The sequence below is a fragment of the Corvus moneduloides genome, chromosome 22 (genome assembly GCF_009650955.1).
Source record: "Corvus moneduloides isolate bCorMon1 chromosome 22, bCorMon1.pri, whole genome shotgun sequence".
NCBI lineage: Eukaryota > Metazoa > Chordata > Aves > Passeriformes > Corvidae > Corvus > Corvus moneduloides.
In genome coordinates this window covers 391,190-401,756 of record NC_045497.1, presented here as the reverse complement: position 1 = coordinate 401,756, position 10,567 = coordinate 391,190, and the positions used below count along the sequence as shown (strand labels likewise).

The following is a 10,567-nucleotide window of genomic DNA, read 5'->3' as shown; positions in this document are numbered from 1 at the left end:
ATGGCGGCGGCGCGGGAAGCGCCAAGGGCGGGAAATCGTGAGGGCCGCGATGGCGGCGGGGGCGGCGCTCGGCGGCGAGGAGCAGCAGCTGCTCACACAGGTACCGGGCGGCACACCGGGCTCGGAGGCCGTGAGCGGCCGTCGTCGGCTTTGGTGGTTTGGGGCAGGGCCGGTGTGTCACTGCTTGCCCCTGCTTTGGTCCCTGCAGAGGCTGAAGGCGGCGGTTCACTACACGGTGGGGTGCCTGTGCCAGGAGGTGGAGGAGGACAAGGACGTGCAGTTCAGCAAACAGAGCATAGCGGCCATCGCAGAGATCACCTTCGGGCAGTGCGGTACAGCTGCGTTACCTGGTGCTGCCTGGGTTACCTGGAGTTGCCTTGTGGTACCTGGGTTACCGCAGCGTTTCATGTCTGTTCGGGAGCCATTGCTGGAGACACAGGCCTTCAAAAATAATAGCATCGAACTAGGTGTCACCGCGGAATTCTCTTGCATTATGTATTTTTTTAAGTACGAGAAGTACTGGTTCGACTTTTCAGACCTGAAAAAAGCATTTAGATGTATGAGGGAATATTGTGTGGCTACCTGCTTGTATACGAGTGGTGCCTAATAACCAGCTATGGTCACTTCTCGTAACTGCCTTGATAACTTATGTATTGTGTATCTCTTCCCACTCAGAGTTAGTATTTTAAAATATATGACATCTTTGTGTTTTCTCTAGAAATCTTTGCAAAAGACCTGGAAATGTTTGCAAGGTAGGCACTAATTGTTACAAAGGCTTTCCTTTTTTTTTGTGTTGACTCCTAGACAATCTTTAGAACACATCTTGTAATTCAAGCTTTAAAGGGCTTGGTTGGCTGCTTAAATAGTGGCTGTGAAGTTATGAAATAGAAATTCCTTGTAGGTACTTCCTGGTCTTAGAAGTTCATTTGTATTACAAATAATGTTTAGGTTAACAATTATATACAATTGTCAAATGCATTGATATACAGTGGTACTGGATGGTTTGGGGCTGACAAGTGTTTACCAGCCTGCCTGGTTGCTTCAAGGGGTTGTAAGGGAGTGTTTTAAGTAGCTAAAACCTAACACCTGCTGACAAGAGTGAACAGAACACTGGGGCTTGAAGTTCTGCTTGCTAAATTTTAACAGAAGTGTGGAGATTTTGAAATACACATACAAACTTGATAAAACAGTTTTTTGTGTATAGGTAGAAAAGACAGGCAGGTGTGGTTTGCTGGGTCCCTATTAAGTCTCTTTAGCCAGTGAATTCAGTCTCTGAACGAGATGCTCTATGGCCTGTTATGGTCAGTGTTGGCAGAAATGTTAAGGGGTGTTTTTTGATTTTTATGCAGGCATGCAAAACGAACCACAGTCAACACAGAAGATGTGAAGCTTTTGGCTAGAAGAAGCAATTCTCTGGTGAGATGCACTGTATTTTCTGTCTTGCCACATTTTTAAACCAGTTAATTCCTAAAAGCATTTGAATGAAAGTTATAGATGGTGAAGCAACTGTTGCATAAGCCATTTCACCGTCTTCCTGAGGTAGATAGGCACAATCCAGTGATTTTAAAGTTTTCATCTTATTTTGCTTCATGCCACTCTGCGTCGCTGTGGTGAGGTATAACACAGATCTGGTTGCAGTTCGAGCAGCAGTGCTCTTGTTGCACCAGGGCTGCTGAAGTTCCCAGTACAAAAGTGTAATGAACAGACACAGCATCGTGAATCACTTTGCTCTTTCCTGATGTTGTGTTCCTTTGTTGTAGCCTAAGGTCAAGAATAGCTTGAGTCTACCTTGAGGTGCTGAGTCTCCCAACATTAATACAGGGATCATAGAATCACTGTATTCTCTCTTGTGCTGATATATATGATGTTCAGTGGATTCAACTCACTAATCTGTTACGACATGCCTGTATGTGGATCCATGAAAAATGCTTCCAATACTAATCTTACTTTTATGTAAGGAGATTTTTTCCTACTGTATATGCTTTGAAATACCCAGCATGAACTTGCCTGAGAAGGCAAAGTAAATGTTTTTTGGAGTCTGTCATGTTTCTTGTAATAAGAACTTGCCATGTCAATTTGTCTTCAGTATTTCTTTTTAATGCTTTATGAATGAATGAAGTTCCTCAGTAGAGGACTGATTAGCTTATTGTTCCCAGCTAAAATATATCACTCAGAAGAGTGAAGAGCTTGCATCAAGTAACATGGAGCAGAAGGAGAAGAAGAAAAAGAAGTCCAGTGCAGCTAAGGGAGGGAGAACTCCTGGGGAACAAGAAGCAGCTGTGACTGAAAATGAAGATTCCAGCATGGCATGATTTATCTTTCAAGTAATGTTTTAGGTCATTTTCTCTTACTATCCTAGAGAAACCAGAATTAGCCTATTCATCTTGCAGGTTAGCTCCAATAATGAATCTTTAGGTTTTTAGGTGAATGTGATTGGATTTTTATTGTTCCAAAAATGGAAAGTCTGTCAGAATTCAGTAAGCTTACAGCCAAAATGCCTTAATTGCTCACAAAAGGTATCTGTCATTAAAATTAAAATCCTTTAAATAAAGAGTTTGGAGCAGACCATTCTCACTGAACCATAACTCAGTATGTGCAATGCCCTCCATTCTGCTACTTTATTTCTCTGGTAACTTTTTCCTTGCTTCCAGTTTTGATATTTTTGCTCAGATATTTTGAATATTTTGTTTTTAATAAACCATATCTCTCACTCGTTGTCTTGACATTAAACATGTTTTGTGCCGTTTCGCCCCTGTGACACTGTTGGGGTACAGTCGCCACTGTCAGTAATTCCCATTTTAGGGTCGCACTGTGGCTTCGGAGCAGCGGCAGACAGGGATCCCCACTGCCCTCTGCTGGGCTGGCAGAGCCTTACCCAGTGCAAATGAATTGTACAAAGAATGAAAATAATTACATTCAAAGGAAGCAGATTTCTAGGGGTAGCACAGCCATCCATGCTCTTGCAGAAAGACTGGAACATAAAAAGCTTGTAATAAGTAGCTATTTAAAACGCCAGGAAACATTTCTACCTGCCATGGCCCATAATGTTACAATCCAAAAGTATATATGGTAAGAAGCAAAACAGACTGACAAAAAGTTGCCTGCAAGCTTCTCCCCTAAGTCCAGTTACTTCCCATCTGGGTAGCTTCACCTGAAGTTACCGTGAGCAGTTTCGTTTACCGGCTTAAAGGCACTACTAAACTGTTTAGAATATTTATTAGTTGCACTGTCTAACTCTGTGCCGTACTTAAGCTGGAATGTTGCATGCAACAGGTTCACCCAAATGCCTGCTGTAGGAATACTTACCCTGGGCCATTTAAGGCTGTGTTAGATCAGAGGATTTAACATGCTACTACAAAATACACCTGTACCTACTAAAACTTCATCAGAAGTCTCATCTCACTTGTCAGATATTTTTCATATACATCTGTTCTCACACAAGAAGAGCACATTGTGCCAGGTGAGAGTTTGGCTGCAGTCACCGTGAGGAACACACGTGTTGCCTAAACACTTTGGATAACTTAAAGACAGTACTTCTTGTTCAATTTCTTCTTCCTTTTTCCTTAAGGTAATACAGTATTTATCAGCCCATTCTTTAATTACAGCAGTTGGTGGAAATACCAAAACAAGTCCAACAGTAAGATAAAAAGGTTTTATTAATATTAGAAAAAAACCACTTTAACAAATTTAAAAATAAGCCAGTTAATACAAAAGCATCATGATTCTACACTAATGATTAGGAGAATAACACAGCAGGCCAATGCAAGTCTTCTGTCGCACGGCCTTACAAAGCAATTATTTCCACCTTTGCTGTGTTTTACATAGTTCTTACAAAGCATCCAAGAGGCAGGAGTTCCTTACAGAAAGAACACTGAAATTGAAGGACTTTGAATTTACTTTAACTGATTAAATCAGTGTGAGAATTCAAGTTCCTAGATCCCAGGCTGGAGCTTAAAGCCAGGCAGCAGCTGGCTAACCCCTCTGCCCTGATCACTAACTGTGCCTCAAAGCGTCTGCCAGAGATCCTCCATCCTTTCTATACTGAAACGCTGGGAGAACAAAGTAACCGAACTGCCTGGGGCTTCAGGAGCTGTATCCACCATTACCAGATGGAAGCTTCTGGCTATCAACCAGGTATTGAAACACTTACATGCTGTGCTTAGCAAATACCATTGTTCTAGTATTCTGCAAAAAGTCAAAATCCCTTTGCTTACACAATTCAAACCACCAGAGGAGTTTAAGCCTCAGGACAATGTCCAGATTTTAGTTGTTCTATAGCCAGACCACAGTATGACCAGCAAACTGTGGTTCCCAGGATGTGTCTTTGCTTGTATTGATTCTAATGCAAAAGCAAAAACTAAATTGCAAACAGCAATGCAGTCTTATTTTTTGCGTTTTGAACTGGGCCAGTCCCCCCAGGGAAGCGTTTTCTTGCCCTTCGACGTGCTCCGTAGGGAATGCAGAGTCTGCACTTGTTTAAGGCGCCTGGAGAGCTCCTGATCACAGGCTTCCTGCAGAGCTCCAGCTTTCTGCTTGTCCCATCCCAGAGCCGAGGCCAGGGCTGCTGTGTCTTCCTTCAACACCAGCTGTAGCAAGACAGATTGTTAACAGTCTTTACTGACTCCTGGCCGCTAAGCCTCTGCTCCCATTAACAACAGCAGGAACGAGGCACCAAAGTTTAGTATTGGCACTTCGGAACCGGAGATGTTCCCAGCTTTCATCACCTATCCCGTGGGCTAGTGGATTTCCAATAATTTGCCAAGACTCAGTGCTTGAAGCTCTGTTCAGATGTTCAAAGGAAGAGAAAGCAGTTACTTATTTTCTACAGCAGGGAAAAGCAAGAGTAGCAAGTTCACAGCTTGAAAGAACATCTTCCTAATTGGTTACAATTTAGCTAGACTTTCCAACCTATATTTACAGTTTTTTCCAAAATAAGGAGTTTTTTATTTTGATTTGGGATGTATAAAAGAAACACAGCTAGATGCATAAGCATGCAAAAAAAAACCCAAAGAACCTTGCTGGTAGGACAGCTATGATTTGTCAGAGACCAAAGCCAAAATTATTTTGTGGCTTTTTGGAGGACAGAGCAGAGTATGTGGAACAGTGTCAGCTGGCTGCTACAGAGGAGCTCCAAGCCAGGGGTAGTGTTACTGAGGAAGAGAAATTAATTAAATTTGAGACACTTTGAGACAGATCTACTGACATCAGAGCCCCCAGAAGCAAGGACAGCTTCCCCTATAGCCTCTCTTTCAGAGGGAGAGATTTGCCAGAATACTGTTGTGTCATTCTCACCTACCTCTAGATCCTGACTGTCCAAGCAGAGCTCTGGAGCAGGTTTCTCTCTCAGAGCAGCAAGGACCTGGTCGCTGAGTGCTGTTCTGGCTGAAGTATCTGTGCTGCTGGTACCTGTGTCAACCACATCCATCTCCTTCCTTGGTGCAGCCTCAGGTTCTGAAAGGGAGCAGAATCAGTACAGCCCCTGACAAAAACACAGGACGGGAAAAGTGGCCTGGACTGCTTTGATGGTTGTGAGATTAGTAACATATACATCTAATCTAGGTGCATCCTGGAACTTAAGAAATCCGTAATATTAAGGAGGACTACGGGATCTAAGCTTTTCTCCCAGTATTCTGCTTCCAGGCTTTGTGAGAAATATGACACAGCAGTGAGAGGGCTCTCTGGTCAGATAATTCTTACACTATACACACTACACCTGCTCTTGCATCAACTTAACATTTAACAGCAGCTGACCAAATTACTCACTCTGCCTTATTTACTCCACTCAACTAGGAGTTGAAAACCCCCTTCTCTAGCATCCCAATGCTCCCTACCTGCAACTTTGCTTAAGATACTGTCTTCAGTTTTCAAGGCCTCTAAGTAGAGTTCCAGGAGCTGCCTTGACTGACGCTCTTCTTCTCGTCTGTCCAGCACCTGCTGCAGGGTGTCCTGCAGCACTTGGATTTTGGTTTCACTTTGGGTAAGTTCTTCTGCCAGGTCTGAGCGTGGCACATCAATAAGTACCTTAAAACATTGAGAGTGTTCCTGAGTAACTCATTTCGTGGCACTTACTGCAGTACAAACAGAATGTACACACCCTCCCAACACCAAGCACGTTCCACAAGGTTTCTTGTCATAGCAAGTCAGCCAAGTTCTGAGAGGCTGTAGTGGCACTCCACCAGGCAGCATTTTTTACTAAAAGCCAAAAGGCATCCAAGAAGGTGTGGAATCATGTGCAATTTTAATGGAAATCTTGAAAACTAATGACAAAGTACTACTTCTTCACAGTGCAAGGGAATATTCAAAGGAAAGGCAATGGCCTGGCACCTGGGAAGCTGCACGTTGGGGAGGACAAGAAGGGGCAGTTATTGCCATGCCTCACCACAGACAAGGTGTTGAGCAGTCAATCAGCTCTGGAAAGTGACAGCAGTTCCTCAAACCCCTCTGGAGCAGGCAGACCTGGCCTGCTGCCCAGCCTCCCCTCTGGACATGTTATACAGGCGTCTGGTTTTAAGGAATGAGCCAACCTTGGTTGCCATTTGGCCAAATCTTGAGTTTTTGCCCTCCCACTGCCAGAAGTGGAACAACACACTGTGAGGGATAGTCAGGGATTAAGAGCATCCTCAGACACTCGAATGTTTCCCTTCAAGGAGAAATTTGACTCTGGCACCAAAAGCAGCAGCTGAATTAAGCCTGAGCTCTTGTTTATTGATTCTGTTCTCTACTGAGATAAACAGATGATGGGCAGATGCAAGGACTGGGATTGGGGGTTTCCCCACTGTACCTGGAGGTCTTCTTCAGACATCAGGATGATATTGGACAGGTCATCCTTCAGCTGCCTGGCCAGTTGCTTCCACTTCTCCACAGCACTGTCCACTTCATCTACAGACTCCGAGAGCCAGGATGTTCCACTGTCTGACACAAGAGTCACCAGTTTCATGGGTCATTCCTGGTCACCTGAGACTGCCTAATGTCACTAGGTGTATTCCAAACACACCTCCCCTTGCATGCTTCCTCACTCACAGCATACCTAAGATTTTGCTGGACCATTTCTCATCCTTGGCCAGTGCCACAAACTTGGTGTTAGATGGCAAACACAAGAAGTAATCTTCATCATCCACAATGGTCCCATCTTCTGCCAGTACCAAGGTGATGGGTTCCCGGGCCTTGTCAATAGCCAGAACACCACAAGCTGCAGAACAGAAAAAATATTTAATTATACAATAGAAGTGACATAGCACTGCCCTTTTATTACCCGCAGCACAAAGGATAGGCAACTCTCAGTGACTGAGGCTGGAGACCAGGACCTGTCTCCTCACAGTGCTGCACGTTAGCTCTTTTTTAGCACGTGCACACAGGTTTCCCCTCCAGAAATTAAAATTGGAATCATCAAGGTTGGAGGAGACCGTTAAGATCATCCAATCCAACTATCAACCCAGCACTGCCACCGTAACCCCTAAACCACATCACCCAGCACCAGATCCAGATGCCTCTTAGACACCTCCAAGGACAGTGACTCCCATCACCTCTCCAGGCAACCTATTCCAATTTTTTCTAATACCTAATCTGAATCTCCCCTGTCTCATCTTAAGGCCGTTTCATCTGGTCCTCTCACTGCAGGCAGGGCAGAAGAGATCAGCTCTTTCTCCGTGCAAACCTTGGCACAAGCATCGGAGAGGGCGCACAGTAGTGAAAGCAGTTCCCGATGCTTATTTCCACCTCCCTTCGATTCCCCTATCAGAAAGCGGCACCGGAGTCCCGCTCTCCCGTTGTGTGTTCCGCTGCCCCGGCGCAGCCCCGCCGCCTGCCACCAGCCGCGGGCGGGCACGCCGGCGCTCAGGCCGGGACCCACAGCGGGGCTCAGGCCGGGGCTCACAGCGGGGCTCAGGCCGGGGCTCACAGCGGGGCTCAGGCCGGGGCTCACCGCGGGGCTCAGGCCGGGGCTCACCGCGGGGCTCAGGCCGGGGCTCACCGCGGGGCTCAGGCCGGGCCCCACAGCGGGGCTCAGGCCGGGGCCCACAGCGGGGCTCAGGCCGGGCCCCACAGCGGGGCTCAGGCCGGGGCCCACAGCGGGGCTCAGGCCGGGCCCCACAGCGGGGCTCAGGCCGGGGCCCACAGCGGGGCTCACAGCGGGGCTCAGGCCGGGGCTCACAGCGGGGCTCAGGCCGGGCCCCACAGCGGGGCTCAGGCCGGGCCCCACAGCGGGGCTCAGGCCGGGCCCCACAGCGGGGCTCAGGCCGGGCCCCACAGCGGGGCTCAGGCCGGGCTCAGGCCGGGCTCACAGCGGGGCTCAGGCCGGGGCTCACCGCGGGGCTCAGGCCGGGCCCCACAGCGGGGCTCAGGCCGGGCCCCACAGCGGGGCTCAGGCCGGGCCCCACAGCGGGGCTCAGGCCGGGGCTCACAGCGGGGCTCAGGCCGGGCCCCACAGCGGGGCTCAGGCCGGGGCTCACCGCGGGGCTCAGGCCGGGCCCCACAGCGGGGCTCAGGCCGGGGCCCACAGCGGGGCTCAGGCCGGGGCCCACAGCGGGGCTCACAGCGGGGCTCAGGCCGGGCTCACAGCGGGGCTCAGGCCGGGGCTCACAGCGGGGCTCAGGCCGGGCCCCACAGCGGGGCTCAGGCCGGGACCCACAGCGGGGCTCAGGCCGGGACCCACAGCGGGGCTCAGGCCGGGACCCACAGCGGGGCTCAGGCCGGGACCCACAGCGGGGCTCAGGCCGGGGCTCACAGCGGGGCTCAGGCCGGGCCCCACAGCGGGGCTCAGGCCGGGGCTCACAGCGGGGCTCAGGCCGGGCCCCACAGCGGGGCTCAGGCCGGGGCCCACAGCGGGGCTCAGGCCGGGGCCCACAGCGGGGCTCACAGCGGGGCTCAGGCCGGGCTCACAGCGGGGCTCAGGCCGGGGCTCACAGCGGGGCTCAGGCCGGGCCCCACAGCGGGGCTCAGGCCGGGACCCACAGCGGGGCTCAGGCCGGGACCCACAGCGGGGCTCAGGCCGGGACCCACAGCGGGGCTCAGGCCGGGGCTCACAGCGGGGCTCAGGCCGGGGCCCACAGCGGGGCTCAGGCCGGGCCCCACAGCGGGGCTCAGGCCGGGGCTCACAGCGGGGCTCAGGCCGGGCTCAGGCCGGGCCCCACAGCGGGGCTCAGGCCGGGGCCCACAGCGGGGCTCACCGCGGGGCTCAGGCCGGGGCTCACCGCGGGGCTCAGGCCGGGGCTCACCGCGGGGCTCAGGCCGGGGCCCACAGCGGGGCTCAGGCCGGGGCCCACAGCGGGGCTCAGGCCGGGCTCACCTTTGTCGCGCAGCTCCCGCAGGCAGGACGCGGCCACGCCGTGCTGCTCCGGCCCGTCGCGCCGCCGCACCACGCAACGCTTCAGCCGCGCCGCCATCATCTGACGCTCGGCAATGCCCCAAAAGGCTTTTCCAGGCGGGGAAGGCGCTGCTGCCGCGGGAGGCAGCCGCGGCCCGAGCGTCCCGGCCCGGCTGAGGCCGAGCACTCACGGCACCAGTGCTTCCCCCGCGGGACTCATCGCTGCGCCGGCGTTCGACTCGCTGCGCCTGCGGCGCGGAGCGGCGGCGGGGGCGTTCCATCGGGCTGTCGGGGATGGATTAGGCGCGCCTGGGAAGATGGCGGCCGCGGAGGGAGCGGAGCAGCCGGGGCAGGTGAGGGGGGCCGGGCCGGGGGGCCCGGGGGGCTCCGGCACCCACCCCCTGTGCACCGCGGGGTCGGTGCTGCACCTGGGCTCCGTGCCCTGTGCGAGCAGGGGCTGTGCGGGGCTGGCTGAAGGGTGTGCAGGCCGGGCCCAGGGCACAGGCGTGTTGGCATTGAGGGTTTGTGTATGAAACTCATCAAGCACTTGAATAGGAGAAGAATAAATACAAACACGGCCAGAGAGAAAGGAGACAATGTGCAGCTGGGTTATAAAACTCGGTGGAGCCCTGCGCAGGGTAGGAGTTGGACTCGATGATCCTTGTGGGTTCCTTCCAACTCAGAATGTTCTGTGATTCTATGACTAGTTAGGCAAAAATATTGTCTCTGCCTTGCAACTGCGAGGGACGGAGGGAGATCCTTGAGCCAAGAACATAAAAGGGCAAAGGTGAATGGGGAGAGCAGAAGATAAATATGAGTTCACTGGTTTGAGTGCTGAGAAAACACTAAAAGCTTAAGATATTTTTAAACTGGGACGTGAAATGAATGGGATAGTCAGAGGAAAAAAAAGAAGCGTGATCTAGTTGTATATGGTACATACTCTTTATTTTCTTGAGGGCCTCGTCCAACGTGGATTCTATGATTCTGTAGTGTAGGTGTGATGTAGGTGTAATAGAGTGTAGGTTTCCTCTCACTCACACTGTCCTGTTCATATTCTAGAGTCACTTGTATTGCACTGCAAGCTCAACCCACCTCAAATTCAGTGACCTCCTGGAGCTCTCTTATCTCACCACTATCCCAGACAGGTTCCTGAGTGTGTGGTGCCAATGGAATTTGGTAAAGTCCTTTCAGTGCTCTCAGGGTCCCACTGCAGCAGCAGGAGGGGAAAGATCTGGCTGTGTGAGCCAGAAGAGAAGAAAACAGAGC

At 51.3% G+C, this 10,567-nt stretch overlaps 3 protein-coding genes across 4 annotated transcripts in view; 2 read left to right on the top strand and 1 right to left on the bottom strand.

The window, feature by feature from the left end:
* On the top strand, positions 1 to 2,585 carry CENPS (centromere protein S). Its single transcript, XM_032131447.1, is given in 6 exon segments — positions 1 to 53; positions 55 to 100; positions 209 to 332; positions 719 to 752; positions 1,350 to 1,416; positions 2,157 to 2,585. Coding segments are annotated over 6 exon segments (480 nt in total). The 3' UTR covers positions 2,313 to 2,585.
* A 1,052-nt stretch (positions 2,586 to 3,637) lies between these two features.
* On the bottom strand, positions 3,638 to 9,538 carry DFFA (DNA fragmentation factor subunit alpha). Of its 2 annotated transcripts, none has more exons than XM_032131422.1 (6): positions 9,284 to 9,538; positions 7,028 to 7,189; positions 6,782 to 6,912; positions 5,832 to 6,021; positions 5,297 to 5,451; positions 3,638 to 4,780 (listed from the first exon to the last, which is right to left on the bottom strand). In XM_032131422.1, the coding sequence occupies exons 1-6, from the start codon at positions 9,381 to 9,383 to the stop codon at positions 4,766 to 4,768; spliced, it is 753 nt and encodes a 250-aa protein (XP_031987313.1). In that variant the 5' UTR covers positions 9,384 to 9,538; the 3' UTR covers positions 3,638 to 4,765. The 2 variants fall into 2 exon arrangements, with proteins under 2 accessions (XP_031987313.1, XP_031987312.1); XM_032131421.1 differs by having other exon boundaries at positions 3,638 to 4,586.
* The window catches only part of PEX14 (peroxisomal biogenesis factor 14), a 71,064-nt gene continuing 69,862 nt past the window's right edge, over positions 9,366 to 10,567 (top strand). Inside the window, exon 1 of the mRNA XM_032131420.1 lies at positions 9,366 to 9,654. Coding sequence (XP_031987311.1) covers positions 9,397 to 9,654 — 258 coding nt within the window. The 5' untranslated portion in view covers positions 9,366 to 9,396. The remainder of the gene's footprint in view (positions 9,655 to 10,567) is intronic.